At 41.1% G+C, this 23,714-nt stretch overlaps 2 protein-coding genes across 10 annotated transcripts in view; one reads left to right on the forward strand and one right to left on the reverse strand.

Annotated features, from left to right (window-relative positions):
- The window catches only part of DAB1 (DAB adaptor protein 1), a 409,353-nt gene that overhangs the window by 346,525 nt on the left and 39,114 nt on the right, over positions 1-23,714 (reverse strand). The gene's annotated exons all lie outside the window — the stretch shown is intronic.
- Positions 12,427-12,927, forward strand: LOC101527718 (large ribosomal subunit protein eL28-like). Its single transcript, XM_058656415.1, has one exon. The coding sequence runs from the start codon at positions 12,466-12,468 to the stop codon at positions 12,877-12,879; it is 414 nt and encodes a 137-aa protein (XP_058512398.1). The 5' UTR covers positions 12,427-12,465; the 3' UTR covers positions 12,880-12,927.

The following is a 23,714-nucleotide window of genomic DNA, read 5'->3' on the forward strand; positions in this document are numbered from 1 at the left end:
GTTTAAATGCCAGGTAAATGCTTGTTATACTGTTATTTTAGGGAATAATGAAAAGAAAACTCTGTACATAGTCATTTAGATGTAGTCTTTCTGTCACATTTTGACTCCATGGTTGGTTGAATTCAGAGACGCAGTATAAGTAAAAATGGAAGACTGACTATATAATCCTGTTGACTCCGTTTATCTGGAGATCCCTAAGACGTAGACCTTTTCCATTTTACTTTTCTACCTCACTCCTTATCTTTTCAATGTAATGTACACAGCAAATATTCACAGGAGCCAGGCACCACAGCAGACCTAACTATGAGGTAGATAGATACTCTGCCTGTCTCCAACAAGTCACAATTCTGCCATGGTTTTCCTTTCTCTGTTAGTACATCCATCTCCACTTAGGATTATGGCACCATTTAATGGACGGCAAGTCACTTTCCTGCAGAGCTTCCAGTAGAAAATGCAATCAATAACCACCAGTGTTGGTCAAATGAATAAAATGTATGTTGGCCATTGCTTTTTGCATCATTGACTGAGAACAAGCAAAGCCCCATGTCAGATACTCAGCACTCATTTCTATTTCACTTGCCACAGTTTTAATGCTCAAAGAAGAAGATGCAGGAGGTTAAGAGACCTACCCTGGGGTCACAGACTTACACTGAGGTCTTCCTACATTCAAAGCCAGTGGTGTTCTCTGCACTGTTACTGCTGCAGCCTTGCTCAACCCTCTTCCATAGTGCAAATAACAGATGAGGCCTGGGATCAATGAGCAACACGCCCAGAGCTCTGGGACCATCAACCAAACCTCACAAACATACAACTTCATAGCTCACATGGGCGAAGTGTGAAAATGAAGGCAGTCTTATGCTATCTATAAACACCTCAAAGCTTCTTTCCCTTCACTTAAAAATTCCCTAGTAATTGTTTTTACCATCGTTAATCATAAAAATGAATCACCTGAAATTTTTTAAAGAAATTCTCCTTCAAAACCTGTCAGCTTGATATCACGAAGTCATTTATTACACTACCACATGATGCCTCCAAGTACTGCATTTTATTTAAACGTGACATTTTTTCACTATGTTTTGATTCCACATTTGAAAATCACTTCTATCAATCTTTCATTGGATCCAAACATAGCTATTTGGCTCACTGAAACATTAAATAAAGCTTCAGAGTCCTAGAATTAAATTAAGAAATAAAAGCAAAGCACTAAATGGCTGATGTACACAGCATCATTTAAAGAAAGACCACAGATTTAAGAACTGCCTTGAACCCACTTCTAAGAATAGTAATTAAAAAATAATCCATTCATTCTAATCCGTTTGGGCCTTTGGTTGTTTCCAAAATCCAAAGACTTTGTTGTGTGTTGAGTTCGCTTCTTAGGATCTAATTTGGAAACTGCCTACTATTCTGATTTTAAAGGGGTATGGCATCTTGAGGACGAAGCTGAAGCTCCATGATCAATGATTTTCTGCATCCGTGGCTATTGGGTTCAAGCTGAGAGTGGGGGTGGGGCTGATATGTATGCTATATACTTGCATTTCCCATAATGCATCGTTCCCTTTCTAAACAATGGCAGGAAACAGGCACATCCAGTATTGTATTACTTTCTTCTTTCATTCACTGTAATGTCCCACTTGGACCCTGAGAGTCTGAAAAACAAGGAGCCTTCTCCAAGTTCCAAGGATGAAAGAAACCCCAGCCAATCCATCATGTTTTGTCTGCTAATGATAGACTCATGAATAAGGACTACCATAACCAGAGAGAGGCAGCAGGCATGACAAAGAGTGAATCAACTGTCAATGGTTGCGACCTGAAGGACTGCACAGCTGTGATTAGAATTTTCAATCAGGGCTTCCTCGATGCATCGTGCTATTGGGGAGCGGTGCAGGGAGAGAAACCTGTGCAGATGTACTCCTCTGCCAGCCCCAGTTTCTTCATGATTAGCAGATTTAAGTCCTAAGGGCCATGGGGACCTCAGCATCTTATTAACCCAAAGAGTGAAACTTTAGAAGATGTGCTCATGCGGGGCAGGTGCCTGACAGGATTAAACAATTGTTCTTTCACCAAGTGCCCAAATGAATGTCTTCGCGATACAGTTCTGAGTGTGTCATTGCTCATCAAAAAACTCATTTCTACTTGCCCTTCTTTTCTTCCTTCTCCCTTCCTTTCATCATAACTTCCTTTAAAAAAATCCTTTCCTTTCTGCCTTATCTTCAGTTCCTTTCAGACTTCTTTCTTACCTATTTAACTACCTACCTCCCAATCTGCCAGGTTTACTAAGTACCCACAAAGAAAATCACTGTGGAATTGGAAAATCCAGTCTACTGGTAAGGGGCCACCTACACACAGCCAATGCCAACGCAGAATGAAATAAAACACTGGTACTACAGGAACATAGTGCAGTTATGGGGACCTGGGAATGTATACTTGAAAAATACCAAGCAAAGCTTCCTGGAGGGGCAGTATGTGTCTACAGGGAAACAGCACATGCAAAGGCACAAACACAGAGAATGAGGTGTTTTCAAGGAGATGCACGTGGATCAATAGAATTGAAGAACTCTTTACCAAAGAGTGATATGCAATGAGCTAGAGAGGTAATCTGTCATGAAAAGATTTGAACTCGAAGATTTTATAAAGCAATGGAGAAAAATAACAGACTTCAAGCAGAAGTGGCAGCAGTAACTAGATTTTCAATCAGAACATATATACACACAAACCCTCTCTGAGCATGCTGTTTAAAACTGTAACCTAACTTACTGGTCTCCCCCTTACTACTTATCTTCATTACAGTTATCACATAAAGTACCCTATCTACCCATCTATTAGCCATCTGCATTCATTGAAATGCAAGGTCTATGAAAGTAGGGGGCTTTGATTTTGCTCACTGATGAATTCCATGCACCTAGAATAGTGTTGACTACAGAGGAGACACTCAGTGAATATTGCTGATGGAATATAAGTCTTTTCAAATGTAATAAAATTTCATTACACAAACCTGTGTGTAGACAAACACTTCTGCCTTTTAAGCAGACATGTCACTTAAACTCGCTCAGCCAAAACAAGTCCTCTGATATGCAGAACACAGATAAAAGACTCAGTCTAAAAACGGTGAAGTCATGGAGGAGACTTAGAAGAATAACTGACAGAAAGTCCTTAACAATCCTCAACTATTGCTTTGTTGCTGATGCCACCACACTTGTTTCTACTCCCTCAGAAGTTCCTAATGGCAGGAACTGAGTCCTAAAGGGGCTCAGTGAATGATTCTGACTCATGGCATCTGGCCCATCAACCCAACACATTCATTCCCCCAGTAGTTCAGAAGGGATGCAATCTCTCTACTGTATCTTCAAATATAGCAATGTGCTCTATTCTGAATGAATGGAAGTCTTAGAAATAAAACACACTTTCCAAACTTAGATTATAGAATCCAAGCTTAGCTATAGCCAAATGAGAGTCCTAAAGCCATGAGATCTATTTCCTGGTTGAGACTGTGATGAGGCTGAAGATGATACACCAAAGACCATACCAGAGTTATCACAGCAACTTCTAACATTGATTTGAAATTGTGACTGCTTCCCACAATACACAATGTACACCTTAAGGAGAGAAACCACCAGCACAGAAGCAGTGCTGTGCAATGACTGAGGGCTTGAGATTCAGTGTCTAACTCCTAGTTTGAACCTCAGCTCTACCATTATCCTGCCATAGGCCCATTAGAGAATTAGTTCATCTCTCTGAGCCTGTACTGCACCATAGGAACAAAAAAGGTCCCACCTTACAAGGTCCCTGCATGAATTGTGAAGTGTAGGGCCTGGAACACAAAATATGCTCAAAAGCAGAGTTTATCATCAATATATCCTAGCCTAATAGGTACCCCAGGAATTCTTGCAAAATTGGCAGTTTAACAAAACACATCTGGATTTCCCTTGAGTTGACCACTGAAAATGAGAGGAAAGGGATTTGAACCCCTTATCATCACCAGCCCTATTCAGAAGAGTGTTTTTTTTTTAAATTGACAATGCAAAATGTTCTATCACTTCCTGGTTGAATGACTTGCAGCAAGACATTTAACTGAAGCACATATGTTTGTTCACCTGTGGCTGTGATAATATAATAGCTGTCCCAGGTCTTACAAATCCTGAGCACTATAAAGCACTACAACGGGGATAGGGAGCTGGAGTTGTGGTACATTGGGTTAACCTGCCACTGGCAACACATTCCCAAATCAGAGTGCTAGTTCCAGTCCCCACTGCTCCTCTTCCAATGCCTGGAAAAGCTGCAGAATGTGGTCTAAGTGTTTGGAACCCTGCCTCTCATATGGGAGACCAGGATAGAGTTCTGGGCTCCTGACATTGGCCTGGCCCAAACCTGGCTCTTAAATAAACCAGCAGACATAAGATTGTCTGTCTTGCCCTCTCTTTTTGTACCTTTCAACTAAATACATTTAAATAAATCAACAAAATACATGGTATTACGATATAAAAGCCCCAATACTCGGCAGAATAGAGGTTAAAAAAAATCCTGCACATCAAACTACTTTGTCTTCTTACATTTGTGCAAATTAAAATGACTCTTTGCAGAATCTAATTTGGATAAGCTCATGTCAATACTACTAATACAAGCCATCACTAATGACAAGATAGATAGCTCAGGAGGGCAAGCCATTTCTCGTTCACTGTGCATCATGTTTAATTCGCCAAAAGGAGTTTGTGTGTATAATTAATGTGCTTTTCTCCCTGCCTTCATTTGGAAACATGTAAAGGGTCTCTAGGGAATTCTGTAAGTTAGAAACAATTAATAAAATAAAATCACTTAATTAAAGAGAATAATTGAGGCCTATTTTATACTAGAAAATGGATGAATAAAAATCACTTTGGAAACATACTGTACAAAAATTGCTGGGTTTTAAAAGGAACAATCAGCAGACAGAACACATGCAAGTCCTGATTATGGACTGATTTCCCAGGCCCTTTGTTGTGGAGCTATTTAAATCCAACCACACTGACTTGTACATGAACTGCATGGGTAGTAACTAACCCTATGAGGACAAGTCTCACTCTTATGTAGAAACCGTCATGTATTCATTTGTTTACAGGCACATTATGGCTGCTTTTATATGGTAAGGCCCTACAGGTGTAAAAAAAAAAAAAAAAAAAGCACCACTCTTCACTATGTTCAGAAACTGTCCAGTTAGGGACAGGGATAAATACACACAACTAAAAAACATTGTGGAATAAGCACTCTGAAGCAACACATTACAGACCACTGAGGTGGTGCTCCCACCCCTAAAATAAAACAACAAATGCTTTCTGACGTCCTCAGTTCATCAAGCCCATGCACACAGGGCACCATGAAAAGTACTGTGGAGAATAAGCAGTTACATGTAACATCACATATGAAGTCACAGATACATGAAGACACTCTCAGGTTACTTTGGTAAATTTCATAAAGCTCAGCATGTCCCAAGACAAGGGTTTATGTTTTGGAATCTAATAGATGATGCTGCTGAAATCCAATGAGGAAAAGGACTGAGCATGAAGTCATGTAACTGATTCAAAGCACCTAACATCTCTGGTCTTCAGTCTCCTCTGGAATAAAAATGAACATCTGAAACACCCAGAATGTAGCATACTGATTTATGGCTCTCAGTATCTATGTCTTTACCAAGAACAGTATTACATAGCCATACCCTTTACCACATGACTGCCAGTTTCTCAATATGGTTGGAAACTATTTCCTGTTCCTTGTAGCTTGTTTTAGTCAATGATGTATGAATGGACATAACGTACACAGAGCTAATCAGGAAGTGCAAACACACTATATCATTCAGTTCAAACTTTTACAAGTCTGTCCTCTGCTGTGAGGACCACATATCCCAGATGGGGCTTTTCCCATATCCTAGATTCCTGAAATAAAAAGACTCTTGGCACAGAGCTGCTCAGAGCTACAGCCAACCTGCTGCAGAACTACTGAGATCTGGTATGGCTTGTTACTACTGCAGCACAACACCACCATCATGTAGATAAATGAAGAGCTCATCATCTAAGGGAAGACAACCAGTGAGTGATACAGCAATCAAAAAGTGTCATGGTAAATATATGCATAGGAGACTACGGAAGAATAACACACTTATCAGTATCAAGCATTTAATCAATGTTTAATTCCTTCACCTTGGACCTTCCAGGAAGAGGCAAAATTCTCAGAATTAAGCAATTACCAAGAAGGTCAGGCAAAAGCATGAATATATTAAATTTGTTTCATATTAGATACCTGCCATCAAATTAAATTGGACCCATCCCAGGCAAGCTCTCATTGCTAACTTGGGCAACTTCTTAAGCTCAATTTTCTCAACTCTATATGGACAAGGTAATACTAAGCCACTTCACAGAGCAGTTCTCATCATTATATTAGTTAACGCATGTGGAGTCCTTAAAAGAGAATTTAACATACAACCTGTGCTCAGTAAATGAAAATCATTGTTAATATTTATCACTGCTTTCATTGAATTATTGTAAATGTACTGTAATTTACCAAGAAATTATTATTTGAATATTTCCTCCATGATACCATGTTCTATCACCATTTTTCTGGGACTTAACTGTAGACTTCTCACCCACTGCCATGGTGAATGTCTATGGCCCGTACAATGTTCCTTATGTAGAAATCTAATCACATATTTACTAGTCCTAGCTGGTGGGGCCTTTGGGAGGTGTTAGGTCCTAAGCAACTAGTCCTGTATGGGATTACTACCCTTATAAATAAAGGATCCAGACAGCTTCCTTGCCCCTTCTACCATGTCAAGGACAAAGCTAGAAGGTGCCATCAAACTACCCACAAGCCAGATTCTCACCAGACACCTAATCTGTCAACACCTCAACTGCACTTCCAGCCTCCGACAACTGTGAGAAATTAGTTCCTATTGTATACAAACTACCCTGTTTATAGTAACAGAAGCCCAAAAGTGACACGCACACACCCAAGATTCATGCATTCGGGGACACACAGAGACCTATATAAGCATGCACATATGCAAACTCTGCTACCCTTTACTGTTGAAGCTTCTGTTGCCATCTTTGAATAAGAAATAAGTAAAGGTATGCTCTTAAACCTTTCCATGAAAAGACAGAGTGACAAAATAGTGTACACACACACACACACACACACACACACACACACATAGAGTATAACGTTCAGGATAAGCTACTTATTTCTCAGATGAATTCTTTACAGTTAATTTCTTACAATCATAATTTCCCAACTCTAAAACATTCGGTCAGATTTCTAAAAAGCAATCAGCTAAAGTCTCTGAAAGTTTACTAATTTATAAACTCAGTGGATCTAGTCCCTCATCTGCAAATGCTCAGTTTCAAAGGTCTGTTGTTTCAATGAATGGCATCTAACTTGGTAGCTCTTAAACCTTGTGGTGACAGATGCTTCGCACAGCGACAAAAGCCCTGAACATTGCCTATAGACAACTTTTTGCCAAGAATTCAGCATCCCAATGAATTCTCCTTTGCAGTTGCACAGTTGATGACTGATGTAATAGCTAGACTTCAGTGGTGAAAGAGGCATATGGCAAAGGGCTCACTCATAACATAGACAAGTTCCCAATCACTCAGGACGAGGGGCAAAACCTCAACAGATATCTCCCCAAACAAATTCCCACATTCCAGGTTCAATGAGGATTGGGAAGCCCATCTGATCCTCAACTTTCTGTGTTCAATTTCCTCACTGTAAAATCAGGATAATAGCAGTCATTGCCTCACAGTACTACTGTGAAAACAAATCGGGTAACACAAATAGTCCTGGGCACAGCGTCCACACATTACAAATTCTGAACACTTACAGAAGAACTTCAAAATTCATGGGCACATGAATTAAAACTAATCATTTTGGTGAAAGTAATTTTAAAATTCATACATGGTTTTCATAATACAATTTCCATGAACTCTCAGAAGACCCTCACCCTCATATGCATGGATTTCAAAATAGTTTGTACCAAAATAATACTATCTTTAAATTTATTTTTCTTATTGAACTTTCAGAAGTAAGCTCATATGCGTCACAACTCCCATTCTGGGACACAGGTCACTAAGTGGGCTGTGGCTCAGGGTCATGCAGCAGGCAGTGGGAGAGTGAGATGAAGTGCTAAGGAGTCGGATGAAGAAAGCTTCCCCAGGAGCCAACGCAGTAGTTAACAAACCAGGACATGCAGGAAAAAATGAAATGCTAAAATCAGCTGGTATTTGTTTGTGGCTCAGCTGCTCCATCGCACCAGCTGCTCAGAACTTTGCAACATGTTGGAGCTCAGCTCAGAATCAACCATCCTGCATTCATTTCATCAGCCTGAAATCTAATTTCAATCCTTCAGAGTTTTTTTTCAGGGAACCTAAATTTGAATATCCACTCCTATTTATAGTAAAGGGACATTTCTAAGAAAGTGCCTTGTCAGAATTCAGGTCCTCTTCCTGCAGCAGTTTTCCCCGCTGGTCATGTGGGGTCCATTATGATTTCTTCTCTGGTTTACACATCTCAGAGGCTCTTGTGGCTGAAGGAGTAGATACCAACAGCTTCGTAGCAGGTGTGCTGTGCCTATGACTAGCATTAATCCAAAAGAAAGTAGTATTGGCCCAACTTCAGGAATAGTGAGAAAATTCCTCTCAATAGAAAATGCTGGGGCCAGGCACGTTAGACTAGTGGCTAAAATCCTCACCTTGCAAACACCAGGATCCCATATGAGTGCCAGTTCCCAGACACTCCACTTACCATTAAACTCCCTGCTTGTGGCCTGGGAAAGCAGTAGAGGATGGTCCAAAGCCTTGATACCCTGCACCTGTGTGGGAGACCTGGAGGAAGTTCCTGGCTCCTGGATTCAGAACAGCTTAGCTCCGGCCATTGAGGCCACTTGGGGAGTGAATCAGCAGATGGAAGACTGTTCTATCTTTTCTTCTTCTTCTTTTTAAGATTTATTTATTCTTATTGCAAAGTCAGATATACAGAGAAGAGGAGAGACAGAGAGGAAGATCTTCCATCCAATGATTTACTCCCCAAGTGACCACAACGGCTGGTGCTGCACTTATCCAAAGCCGGGAGCCAGGAGCTCTTCCAGATTTCCCATGCAGGTGCAGGGTCCCAAGGCATTGGGCCGTCCTCGACTGTTTTCCCAGGCCACAAGCAGGGAGCTGGATGGGAAGCAGGGACTCCAGGACCAGAATCAGCAACCATATGGGATCCTGGCGCATTCAAGGCGAGGACTTCAGCCTCTTTTCTTCGTTATGTAACTCTGACTTTCCAATAAAAATGAATAAATCTTCAAAAAAATTAAAAGCAAACTATCAGAGGTCAACATCATGGCACAGCCAGTTAAGCCACTAATCCCAATAGGTTTCAATTCCAGCTGTTCTACTCTGATTCAGCTCCTTGCTAGTGTGCCTGGCAAGCTAGCAGCAGACTCAAGTGCTTGGAACCCTGCTACGAATATGGGAGACCTGAATCGTTTCAGGATCCTTGCTTTAGCCTGGCCCATTCTGGCTATTGAGGCCATTTGGGAGAGAATCAATGGATGATTTGTTAGAAACAAGCTAAATGTGCCTTATGACTAGTTTGCAAAACAAACAACTAAATGGAGTATTAGATTAGTATTATTCAGTTTTATTATAAGAACAGAGTAATAAACAGCACTGGAGACTGATCAACTACCTCTACACACATCAATACCAGGAAATCTTGAAAATAACAAAGAACCATTATCATAACAATGTTATACAATGTGATTCCATTTATATAAAGTTTAAAAACAGGGAAAATGAAATAAAACAGTAAATTGTTCCAGATAATGTATGGGAAGACATAAAGGAAATTAGTAACAGAAAAATTATCTGGGGACAGGGAAGCAGGATGGGTTCTTGTGTGATGTCTGGGGAACATGAAATGCTATGTCTTGGTGTGAGGATCCGGCCCCCAAGATTTTACTGCATTACTATATGTTCAATATTCACTACACATACATTTTAAAGCTTTTTGTATACATTCCATATTTCAAAATTTTTAAGAAGATGTCCTACTAGAAATAAGAGTCCCAAAAAACATAGCATCTTAAAAAGAAGGACCCCCTCAATTTTAACTGAATATTACAATGCATCATTGAAGCTCACAGCAGCTAAGCTGCACGAGTAACAACATTTTCTGGATGCAGATGAGGAAACTGGTTCTGAGCAGGTCAAAGCATAGAGGCCCTAACAATGGTGAGGTTTTGCTCAACCCTCATTGCCTTTGTACCACTCAACACACCAGGCACTGGTAGACAGGACAGGTGTGACAACATAGAAGCAGAAAGTCTCAAAAAGTGCTATGTCTTACTCCAGGCTACACAGGCAATGATCAATACAAGTGAAGAAAAGTCCAGTCTCGTTCCAGTGAGCCTTGCTAAACCCTGTAATCTGTAACACAGGAGAACCGCGTATTCACAAGCTGGTTCTCAATGAGAGGAAATGTATGCGGTCATCCACTTCAACCCCTTTCTATCTGGCTTGTGTGGATCTGGGTTTTTTGTCTCCTAATGCAGGTAGTAGTGAAAAGGTGGGCAGAAAGCACCATGCAACTCTGAAAACAATTTCCCTACCCAAATGCATCCTGCCCTAAACAGGTCTGTTGCCAAGGACAGTATGTGAAAGTATGTTTACGTCTTCATCCCCCTCACAGACCAAAAAAGTAAAATGGCCTTGCTACATATTCTAATATGTAGGGATTTTCCGATTTAAAGAATCCTGTTGTCTTTCATGTGTGTGAGCTTGTTTCCCTTCTTAGGGAATTGCAACCCACACTTAAGCTCCAAACATGTTTCTTTCCATTCCCCACCCCCTTACTCTTAATTAGGCAGGAAAAAAGCAACCCACCTAGGTGAACAAGATGAGTAAAAGAAAGTAATAGCTAAATGCATTTTTCATTTCCCACATAACAATTTGTAAATGGAGAGTCAGTAAGTTCCCTGGAGCTAACCATACCATGCTTCCCCCAGAGATGGAAGATTTGGTTGTTTATATCCATCACTGAGCATGAGAGCTGAAAGGGATGCAGGAATCCACCCCATTATCTAACACAGTGTGTGGCACAGGCCAGTGGCTTATTAAATGTTGGAAAAGTCACCAGTAATCGTTCATAATAATAGCTCATAATTATAATAGCTAATACATAGAGAAACAGCTTATCACACATCAGATACTATTCTGAGCATTCTACCTACATAAGTTAATTCATGTGAAATTTTACAATAACCTCAAAAAGCTGGCACTGTCATTATCCACCCCTAAAGACATGGAAATGAGGGTTCAAAATGAGGAAGGGGCGAGCTCCATGTCTTGACTACCATGTGACAGCCACCACCTGCGCCTCTTCTTGCTCAGCTCCCACACTGAACTCAGCAACTCTTTACAAAGATGGGAGGAAGGAAACCTAAGAATGAGACAAATGCATGAAAGCCACACAAAATAAACTCTGGAGAAAAAAAGTAGTTTTTTCACCTTTCACATCTGAAAGACAATTTCAGCGGAGCTAAGTGCTAGATTCATTTGAGAATATGAGCAACCGCAGAGTTGAGAACGAGTGATTGACAGATTGTGGGCGTGGTATCAGCTGCCTTTGTGAGTGTTTCCACTGCCTTCTATGTGACATGAACACTGTCACACTCTACCACCTGGCAGTGGGACACAGGATCATCCAGCCAGCCAGTCATGGGAGCCAGACTTAGAGCAAGCCCTGTGCTCATCTGTGGCCTATGCAACCTCCCTTTCTGAGAACCTTGCTCGCTCGGTGGTTTCTCTCAGCCTTTGTGATGAACACTATTCTGTCTGCAATGGCCAAGACTCTCCCTGACTTCCCTTTCCTGACAATGCCCACACAGCCCCAGCACTACCTTCTTAACTCCCCAGGCACCGTCTGCTTATTTCCCAGTTTCCTGTCTAAAAGGCACATTAAGGGCAGGGGGAATATCTTGCTGCCTGCTGTGTGTTATTATACAACACAAAGCAGCTCCTAGTGAATGAATGAATGCAATAATGAAGGTACAAAATAATTAGGGAAGCTGGGCCCGGCAGCATGGCCTAGCGGCTAAAATCCTCGCCTTGAATGTCCCGGGATCCCATATGGATGCCGTTCTACTCCCGGCAGCCCCACTTCCCATCCAGCTCCCTGCTTGTGGCCTGGGAAAGCAGTCGAGGACTGCCCAATGCCTTGGGACCCTGCACCCGCGTGGGAAACCTGGAAGAGCTCCTGGCTCCTGGCTTCGGACTGGTGCAGCACTGGCCGTTGCAGTCACTTGGGGAGTGAATCATCAGTCGGATGATCTTCCTCTCTGTCTCTCCTCCTCTCTGTGTATCTGACTTTGCAATTAAAAAAAAGAAATAAATCTTAAAAAAAAAAAACTCACTCTTTCCGTTTCCGGCCGTCCGAGCGAGAAGAGTCGCCGCCGCCATGTCCGCGCACCTTCAGTGGATGGTCGTGCGCAACTGCTCCAGCTTCCTCATCAAGAGGAACAAGCAGATGTACAGCAAGGAACCCAACAACCTCAAGGCCCGGAACTCGTTCCGCTACAACGGGCTGATCCACCGCAAGACCGTGGGCGTGGAACCGGCTGCGGACAGCAAGGGCGTCGTGGTGGTCATGAAGCGCCAGAGCGGCCAGCGGAAGCCGGCCACCTCGTATGTGCGGACCACCATCAACAAGAATGCACGGGCCACGCTCAGCAGCAGCCGGCACATGATTCGCAAGAACAAGTACCGCCCCGATCTGCGCATGGCTGCCATCCGCAGAGCCAGCGCCATCCTACGCAGCCAGAAGCCCGTGATGGTGAAGAGGAAGCGTTCGCATCCCACCAAGAGCGCCTGAGTCCCTGGCCCCCAGCAATAAAGAGTCTGACCGTTAAAACAAAACAAAACAAAACAAAAGAAATAGGGAAGCTGCAGGGTCTAGTGAATGGATGAAGGCAGAGATAACAGAAGTTGCAGGGAAAACCAGTTGCTAGTTTTTCGTGATGTAATTTTCCCCAAAATTTCAATATCATTCTTTTACTCTGAACCACTATTAACTCATAAAGAAAAGAGCTGCACTTGACTATCTATGCTATCCTAACTAGACCCATTGTTAACCATCACAGAAACACATTGTATACACACGTGCTTCTCATGCTAAATTTTACTAATAGAGGAGAGGAACAGAGAAAGACACGGAGAAAGAGAAGCATTTTTTAAAAGAAAAACAGAAAAAAAAAGAAATCTGTGACCTTGGATAAGTCATTTTATTTTGCAAGGACTTACAGGTTGCTCATCTGTAAATGCACAAGGTTGAACCAGGTCATTTCTGCCCTCCCTGCTGATGTTTAACTCAAGGGCCTTTTAATTCCACTTCCCTCCTCAAGTCTTGAGTTATGACCTAGAAATCCACTGTACCTTGTAAATGTTTTTTACGGTCTTTTTAAAATTCACAAAGTCTACAGAATGAATTTCAGTCTGAAGTTTAAAAAAGTGATTTCAAATACCTTTCCCAAATACTCAACTTTAGTGCTGCTTCAGCATGTATCCAGGGAACAGTTGCTGTCTTCTGACTTTTCCATAACTTCAAACAGAGTCCTTCAAAGTAGAGCTATCATTATGAGGTTAACCATGGCTCTGAGAGGGCAGCCAGGGGAATACCAGGAATATGTAGCAGTTACATGTGCAACTGGGACAATCTGGGACCATAATATAAAGTAATTTATCCCCTAGGAACCAGAAACCAGAAACTAGCAGGCACTGAACAAGACCAGACAGGCCTCCTTCAACATGCACACCATGGGTACTGAGCATAGTACCCAAAGCAGACAAGGTATACAGATTTCGTAGGATGGGCATCATGGACTATCCCACGTCGAGCTGTATAGATCATCTCAATCACCGCAAAACTGCCCATCTAATGGTCCAGGGTCATGAGGGTTAATATTAATTCATCACTTTAATGTTCCTTTTAGGTGTCAGGTTAGTTATTCAACCAACATAGACTGCACTTCTGCTATGGCCCCACTGCTCTTCAGAAGCTAGGACAGAAAAGAACAATAAAGACTCAGTGAGTTTACTAGGAAAATACGTGCAGACATTCCTCAAAGTGTATCTGTGGAAGCACTGGGAGAGAACTGGTTACTCTTATTCCTTCAGCCAGTGTTTACTGGAGGTCTAGGAGGATATCTGAACAGTGCATGGAAAACATAGTTTGGTATTCATTTTGGGCAATCAAATTTGAGATCCAAACACAGTTCTCATATAATATGCTTTTTTCTATCGATTATTTCAAAACCCCTCATACGCATGAGTTTCAAAATCTCTTGAATTTTACAAAGTTCCCCTGTGGCTGCCATGCAGCACCAGGACATGAAGAAGCAGCCAACTCCCAGGATGGGCCGAGGATGTTCCTCCTAGAGGGGAACCTCACGTGTGCACCAGTAGCTTGTACCCAGGATTTTTTCATCTGCACCCTGCTTTTTATCTCTCAGTAGAACATGCAGAGGCTGCAACCATATACCACATTAAGAAAGTGATGCTCAACCAGGGGTTATTCTACCTACTGGAGGTCAAAGCTTAGAGACATTTTGATCATCACAAGAGGTAGAAGTGGAAAGATACTAACTTAACTACACCAAGTGGAGGCCCAGGATAACACATCAAACATCCTACAGTGCACACAAAAGAAACCTCTGGCCCAAAATGTCAAAAGCACCAAGACTGAGAAATATGACTTTAAGAGATGTTTGATCATTCTACAAATATTACGGCCAGACTTTAGAACTTGGGGCTACTTATATGATTGAAAAACCTAGAGAGGTATGGTTTAGTTTTTGAAAATCTGAAGAATTGCAGAGCAACTCAATGGGAGTTGACTGGAAATAATAAACATTAATGGTACTATATTATTGTTTGCTTTACCTAAGAGGAAACACAAGGGCATTTGCAAATCATGACAATTTTTTAATGTCTATCATAAAAGGACACATTTCATAATTCTCCATTCCCAAGGTGAGAACAGCGTGCAAGGCTGTCTCTGGTCCTCTACCTTCTGGGGCTCACCAGCTAAGGCCTTCCACCTCCCAAGTTATAAGAAGAACTTATCTCCAGAAAGACACATGAGCCCCGAGGCCTAATTCAAAACTTGAAGAGGGCTGTTATTCAGGCAGCAATCAATATTCCAATTTGGATTTTTAGCACTTTGGAGCCAGAATGTTCAGAAACACACATAAAGAACCTGCTTTGATGGGGGCCCAAGTCATATTTATAATATAATCACCTAATAAAAACGGTAATGACCTCCGGCTGCTAGTAAACAGCAAGCTTGGGCACACAAGCACCATGAAAAGATTGTCAGAGTCGTTGCCTTCAGGAAAACACATCTAAGCCTGTGTTTATGCTATCAAGGTTAAGGAGCCTGAAAATCAAAATATCATTTTGCTTGCAGAGTGCCTACATACATAATATATAGCTTATCTAGTTGTAATATGATATTACCTCAAGATCTCTCTGTGTACACATGTGAACTTTAAGACAAATACAAAAAGCACTTCCTAAAGCATCCAGAATTTCAGGCCTGGGTTAAAGAAAGAAATAAAGATTTCAACTGATTCAAATATTTAGCTGCTGGTATACTGGTTTCATCCCTTTGCCTCCCCCAAGCAGCTTTCAAGCCACATTAATACTGCCCAACAGGGGTTAAATTTTAAAATATGGTTGGACTGATAAGCCTAGGCAGATGTTAACTGTTAACAGCAAATGAAGTTATCAGAAACAGGGAATGGTAAAGAAAGAGGTGAGAGTATGTAGAGAAAGAGAAGAGAGGAAGAAAGAGAGAAAGAGGGAGAGAGAAAGAGCAAGAAGGGGCGGAAGGAAGATACAGAAATAAAGGAAATGAGAGGGATGAGAGGTGGGAGGGAGGAAGTGAGAGGGGGAGAGAAAAGAGAGAAAATGAGTGTTTTGCAGAAGCATCCCTCCTACAATCCCTGATACCTCCTTCCCCCAAAGACCCAGTCTGGATCATTTTTATTTAATGGGAAATAAAACAGACTAAGGCACAGCAGTCACAAGTGCCCAACAGGAGGACTGCTGTAAGGAAATCTCAACCATCTACGTTTATCTGCTTCCCAAATTGCCTATGGTCTACTTTTATTATCTATGATCTATTGTTTCCACATCCGAAAATTATTTCCTGAATCTATTAACAAAAGTGGATGAAAAGAAATCAGCAGTCGCAAATCCTGGTCCAAGTGGAATAAATCAAGGAGGATGGCTCCCCTGCCACTGGCATAGGCAGGAATGTATTTCAAGAACATAATGCTAGGTTCTTATAAAATTCAAGTTCATTTCTTTCCCATTGCAAATTATATATCTGTGACACCATTCTGAAACATATCAGAAGACACTTAAAGGATTATTAAAGAATTGGATACGATTGTTCCAGCCTTATTTCAGAACCCTCTAGGAAGTATATCCCAAAGAGGATAAAGAAGCATGTGCATTTTGTAGCCTGTAAAATTCTTGACTACAAAGCATTTCTATGGGCTATTGATAGAGACGGTTCCTCTGCTTGAATGTGAATTTGCTGATACAGGCATGCTAGATGTATCCATAACAAATTAAACAACTAAACCAAAAACCTTCATGCCTTAATGATAAACATCCATTGAATAAATCAAACGAGTTATTTTTTTTTTGCCTTCTCTTTCATTTTATTTCATTTTTAAGACTCACCTGAATTTAGTATTTCACATTGTATGTGGTGTTTACATCTTTGACCATTTGTTTTTTTTATTTTTAATTCATTAATTAGATTGTATTATGTGACACAGTTACATAGATACTTGGGTTCTCCCCACCCCTCCCCATACCCTCCCACCATGGTGGATTCCTCCACCTTGTTGCATAACCACAGTTCAAGTTCAGTTGAGATTCCCCCATTGCAAGCATATACCAAACATAGAGTCCAGCAACTTATTATCCAGTCAAGTTCAACGGTTTCTTAGGTATACCCTCTCTGGTCTGAAGACAGAGCCAGCAGAGTATCATCCCGATCAATTAAAAGCTCCAACATACCATCAGCAAAAATTTACATCATTATGGAATTAATTGACATAGTAATGAGTAGCCAATATGTTAAAAGCAAACGAGTTATTTTATGATCGATGATCAGGCAATATGTTTTGGCAATAAACAAGAAAAAATAAAGAAAAACAGTACAAAGAACAGGTAAGCAATTTAATCAGAAGTCATTTTCAAAGAACAAAGTTTTCTAATTCTAATGCCTTATTCATTCATAAAACCAAATAGCATGTTTCTTTTACATTCTTACATTCATAAGACATACTGATCCTCCCAAGTAAGTAAAATTTCATTTCCTTTGTTTATAACCACACTACTTACTTGTAGACACTACTGCAAGAATTTAAGCCACATGAATGCTGAGATATTTGACTGTAGTATTAACTTCAGGATCCTCAGTGCCTAGAAACATCCCTGGCAAAGACTTGTATTAACTGCTCAATAAATACTTGCTGAATGAATTAGCAAACACCCTTTTGTTTGCATGTTTCCTTCTAGCTACCTGTAAGTGTCCTAGGAATAAGGATGGTTTGCACTAAATCTCCAGTACATTACAAAGTTCCGGGCACACATTAGATGCTTAATAAATGTTCCACAAATGATTGGATGAATGGACAGATGGGTAAAGAGATTCTTGGCCTGAAGATAAACAGATTCATCAAAACAGACATTCTAGAAAATTGTCATCTTCAACTAGTTTTATTAAGGAAAAAGGCAGAACATTATCTTGCTTAATGGTTCATCTTAATAGAATTTCTCTTGTTAAACATCCATACACACACACACACACACACACACACATCCTGAGAGAGAATTATGCTAAGTCCACTTAGAAGATATGAAACCGAGTATGAAGCCTTAAAGGGGTGAAAGGGTAGAAACTAATAAGCATTCCACTGACACAAAGAGGTGCCTTTCTCAATGTGTTCTGAAGTGCTATGTAACAAAGATATCAAGGACCTTGTTTAAAATGGAGATGCCCAAGCTCCTCTCTTGGGCTACAAAATCAGAATCTTTTCTATTTTGATAGACCTCAGATTTGAAAAACTCCTGGGCCTGGCATGACAGCTAAGTGGCTAAATCCTTGCATTGCAGGTGTCAGGATCCTATATAGGCACTGGATCATGTTCCAACTGCACTACTTTCCAGCCAATTCCCTGCTTGGCCTGAGAAAACAGCAGAGGATAGTCACAGCCTTGGGACCCTGCACACATGTGGGAAACCCAGAAGAAGATCCTGACTCCTGGTTTTGAATCAGTTCAGCTCTGAGCATTGCGATTTCTTGGGGATTTAACCAGTAAATGGAAGATCTTTCTTTCTGTCTCTCTTTCTTTCTGTAAATCTGCCTTTTCAATAACAATAAATAATATTTAAAAAAGAAAAACTCACCAAGTGGTTTTTATGCATTGGAAATTGAGAATCGTGGCTGGCACAATAGTATAGCAAGCTAATAATCGGTCTGCAGTTCCAGCTATTCTTAAGCAGGGTTCTGCTGCTTTAAAAATCAATCTGGAGGAGGCTTGTATCCCAACCCTGAAGACTCCCGGAGCCTCACCAAGGACTATCAGTGCGAGCACCGAGGACTGCATCCCTACTGCCAAGAAGACCACGGGGGAAGTGGAGTGCCTTCGGAGGCCAGGAACTCTGAGGTCACCCACCCCCATTTGGATCTATAATGTGGGATGGAAGAAGCCCAATTCCTGCCTTGCAGGATCCAGGGTCATCTGAGCGACAACCAGGATCCCTGAGCGGTCCGCAGAGACAGAAGAGCAGTGGACTTCCTTCAGAACTGGGGAGAGGAGCTTTCTCTGGCCCTTGCCTGCTTCCAACTTTGGGTCCCCACCCTCTTTCGTAAGGACCATCAGGATTGCTCCAGGAACCCCTCCTAACAAACAAACAAATGAACAAACAAACTAGAATAGATAGACAGAGAACAACTAGGAAAGCTTAGAACAGACAGGAAGCGGCCAGCCGGGATGCACTTATAACTCACTGGGTGGGACACAAAGATCAGTTACTCCTCTCTGGGATGATAAAGATTTCTCTGCACACCCCTCCCAAAAACGTTCACCTAAACTGTTGACATATGTCCTGTTAAAGTTATAGAGTTAAACTACCTGAAAAATAACCAGGTTCAGCAAAATCATGCTTCAATGCTATAAAATGCTAAATACTAACATTAAAATAGACAAGAGACAGCTGAATAGCAATCTATAGCCATTTTAAGGTATATAGAACATGGTTGAATATAAACCAAAATTGAAATGTCTATGAGGAAGTCACAGGTTGTGGTTGAGAACCTGCATTTCCCTAGTAACATATTGGTTAATCAATACCATGTCAATTGATGCCATAGTGTTGTGGATGACTGTAAATATTATGTTGGGTTTTTTACCTGATTGGGATGATACTCTGCTGGTTCTGCCTTCAGACCAGAGATGGTCTCACCAAGAAGCCATTGAACTTGCCAGGACAATAAGATGCTGGACTTTATGATTGGTCAAAACCTCCAATGAAAGAATCTCAACTGAATTTGAACTATGGAAATGCAACAAGGTGGAGCAATCCACCGTGGGGGGAGGGTTTGGGGAGGGGCGGGGGGAATCCCAGTGCATAAAGAAATGTGTCACATAATGCAATGAAATTAATAAAATAAAAAATCAATCTGAAATAGATTACATCTATATCTTCAAAAAGGAGTATGAACTGCATCCCATTCCATCTGAAAGTGTGAGACCTGGAATGTACACTCACATGAACCTACACATGCAATGAAACTGTGCAGTGGGAATCAGACATCTAGAATGAAATTAATACTATGGTTTACAGGTAGGGTTGTTCCACAAATGAGTTAGGATGAAAGGGGATTTGGACCTTCCCTTTATCCATGTATGTTGTGGTTGCCATGGCAACAATTTGATAGCTGTTTGTCAACCACTGTCCGAGACTGGAACCAGGCAAGCTGGGATCCAATAGTCAATCAAGCAAGTGTCCCAAGGCAACACAAACCACGGTGTTTGTCCATGAGCTGGAACAAGAGCAGATCTAACACCACTCATGGGACAATATCTGAATCTTCAAGCCACAGACAGGGTATGGTTTATCATTCTAACAATGTTCCAAGTCCCAGTGAAAAGAAACTTGGTGTTCATGTAGAATGTCTGGGATTTGCATCCAAAATCTACCATTCACAGTAGGTGGATTATTTCACCACTTTATTTTTTTTTATTCATTAATTACATTGTATTATGTAACACAGTATCATAGGTACTGGGATTCTCCCCACACCCTCCCCACATGGTGGATTACTCCACCTTGTTGCATAACCACAGTTCAAGTTCAGTTGAGATTCCCTCTTTGCAAGCATATACCAAATATAACAAAGTTAATTGTTGCTGATGGTATGTTGGAGCTTTTAATTGATCAGGATGATACTCTGCTGGTTCTGCCCTCAGACCAGACAGGGTCTCCCTGAGAAGCCGAGGAACTTGACTGGACTATAAAATGCTGGACTCTGTATTTCACCACTTTAAAACCAGTTTTTCTACTTGTCAAATGGAAATAGTGATATTGCTTTGTATGTGAAGCTCTTAGAAAAGTGTTTGGTTCATAGAGACTACTAAATGAATGCTACCTGTTATTTCTATTATTCAGTTTTTCAGTACATTAACATGTTTTAAGCACTTTCAAAATTTAACTATGACACTCAACAAATATTTACTGTTCACTGTTACATGTAGTCCCACAGCAAGTATTTGAAGTAGGTCATTATTATTCCTATTGTATTGATAGGAAGACTGAGACTCACAGAAATGTATAACAATAAAATGAAAAATAAAAGTGAACCACATCTACTATGCTTTCTCTTTCCTTGAGGTGGTCGTAAAGCCAAAAGAGCACTATGTAAATAAGGAACCAGAGTAGATGCTCATAAATAGCAGTGATCATCATTAGCATAATTGTTTGTTACAAAATGGTATACTATTTCCCAATATTGGTCAATAAGTTACTGCTTTGTACTTATTAGCATTTCCAAAACCTGTATCTATACCTACTGAAGAATTTTTTCTTAAAAAGACCAGCATTTCAGATAATTCAGCTGAACTGCTTCAATAGATAATTCAGATAAATCCAGCGAAAGCCTGAAACACACTGGATGATGATGATGATAGTCATGACAGGGCTACGCTTAATAATGTTACTGACTGTTGAGACTCAGAGGCGCCAGGCCCTGGTGCTCTATGCTCTTCCAGAGTTAAGTCTAAAGGGGAGACTCGTAAAGCAGTGCCCTACTCATTGATGATCAAGTCACAGCAGAACCTAAGACTTGGGTCTGTCCAACAAAATCACAAAAACCTCTAGAAGAAACAGCCTTGGATTTCTAACAACATGCACAGAAGAGGAGTTTGGGCACACACGATAAAACAATAGTCCCAATAAAGAGGATGTTTCTAAATCCTCCTCCTAACCCCATCCCTACCACACACAGCAGCATCTCAGCTCCACTGGCTGATTAGATCTAAAATGGAAAAACACTGAAGGCCATGGGATTCCTATACCTTTTCAAGCTTACATTTCATCCTTCTACAAAAATATCAGTAAGATTTTCAGAGACAGGGGCCTAAGGGAAAGAAACTCACTCAAGCCATCTGTTTAGTGTAAAGCCACACAACCTCATGTTGCTCTGTCTTCCTGCAAGGGTTGCTTCTACAGAAAATTTAGTCACCTGCAGAATTACCATGAAGTAATTCATTCTTAGTTACATACAAGCAGAATAGCACACAATACATCTTTACATGCTTGTGATTTTAAGATTCAGGGAATACTGCTCTAAGTTGACTTTTCTAACTCAAGCACAGAAGATAACAGAACAAATATGAAGTGGTACCTGGCAGATGAGAGCTAAACAAAAAGCAGAAAACAAACCTTGGCCAGTCAATCCAGGATTCTTACACCTAGTCACGGGGATAGCATAACCCAGGCTTTTTATGTGTAGTTATGGAGATGATGTAATCATGTTGGAGTTCAGGGATGAAAACATAATCTTGGCTAGTTTTATGTTGAATACGTTGCTTTCAAGATACAGAAGATGTGCCAGTGTCTACAGATCAAACACCGCCTGCATCACACGGCTATATGACTCATCCATGCAGATTTCTGCCTTCCATAGATAGTCTCTGTTTTCTTCAGGACCAGGAAGTTTTCCATCATAGTCTAGCAAAACTGTCAATGCAAAAATCTTAGGAGGAAACCACTACCCCCACCATTTTCTCTGTCATAGACCATCTGCCTTGGATAGCCTGCAATGCACAGATATTCAAAAATCCACTAAAATGAATCCATGATGTCTGTATGACCAATCATCTGAAAAGACTACTTCTCAGGTTCACTGCCCACAGCCATCTCTTGTTATTAATGACTGAGGAACGGCTTCAGAATTTACCTCAGAACTGATAGTGTGAAATCAAACCTTAAGCTCACTCCTTCTTCAGACCTAAAAACAGTCCCTAGTCCTAGGGTGACCTGTCATGGAAGCCCATATGCTAAAGACAGACATGGTTAGGCCCAGTGCAATAGAGTAGCAGTTAAAGTCCTCGCCTTGAGCATTCCAGGACCCCTTTTGTGTGCCAGTTCTAATCCCGGCAGCCCACTTTCCATCCAGCTCCCTGCTTGTGGCCTAGGAAAGCAGTCGAGGGACCCTGTACCCACGTGGGAGACCCAAAAGGAAGCTTCTGGCTCCTGGCTTCGAATCAGCGCAGCACCTGTCATTGGGGCCACTTGGGGAGTGAATCATTGGACAGAAGATCTTCTTCTCTGTCTCTCCTTTCTGTACATCTGCCTTTCCAATAAAAATAATCTTTTAAAAAAGACAGACATGGTTGTTTGCCATTGGTTGCAAAAAACAAGATGCTGTGTATCTTGTTTGTACATAAGCACAGAGTATATACTTTGAAGATGAAGTTGTTAATTATATCTATAAGTTGTAAAGGGTAAAATGACGCTGTCACCTTCGCTGTCAAACTTGTTTCAGTGGAAAGACACACCCACCTGATCCAGGATGTGCCAACAAGGAGGCTTGCTATGTGATTGGAAAGGTCAGTGTTAGACCAAATCCCTCTCAGACAACAGCAAGGATAAAGGCTGGGAGACATCTTCAGATTAGACAGATGGGAGCTTTTGAACTACCAGTGACGGACTTGAGCCACTGGCCAAGTTGCTTTAACTTGCTATTTTCTGTAAAGGAGGATAAATCTTTATCTTCCAGTGTTGATTTGAAGCACAACTATTCCTTCTTTCAAAAATATTTACTGAGCTTTCTATTTTTGTCCTAGCAAATTACTGTAAATTTCAGGCTTGAAGCAACATGGTTTTATCCCTTTTTTTCATCACGCAGCCAATAAAGATCTGACTGGGCTAATATTAAAATGTCAAGAGAGTTCTGGGCAATTTCTGGAGTCTCTAAAGTGGAAACCATGTCCTTTCTGCTTTACCTTCTAAAAATCATTGATTCCTTGGCTGCTGGCCTCCTTCTTACATCTGCAAAGCCAGCGATGGCAAGCTGAGTGCTTCTTATGCTGTTAACCCTATTGTTCTCATTAACCCATAATG

Source organism: Ochotona princeps, chromosome 2 (genome assembly GCF_030435755.1).
Source record: "Ochotona princeps isolate mOchPri1 chromosome 2, mOchPri1.hap1, whole genome shotgun sequence".
NCBI lineage: Eukaryota > Metazoa > Chordata > Mammalia > Lagomorpha > Ochotonidae > Ochotona > Ochotona princeps.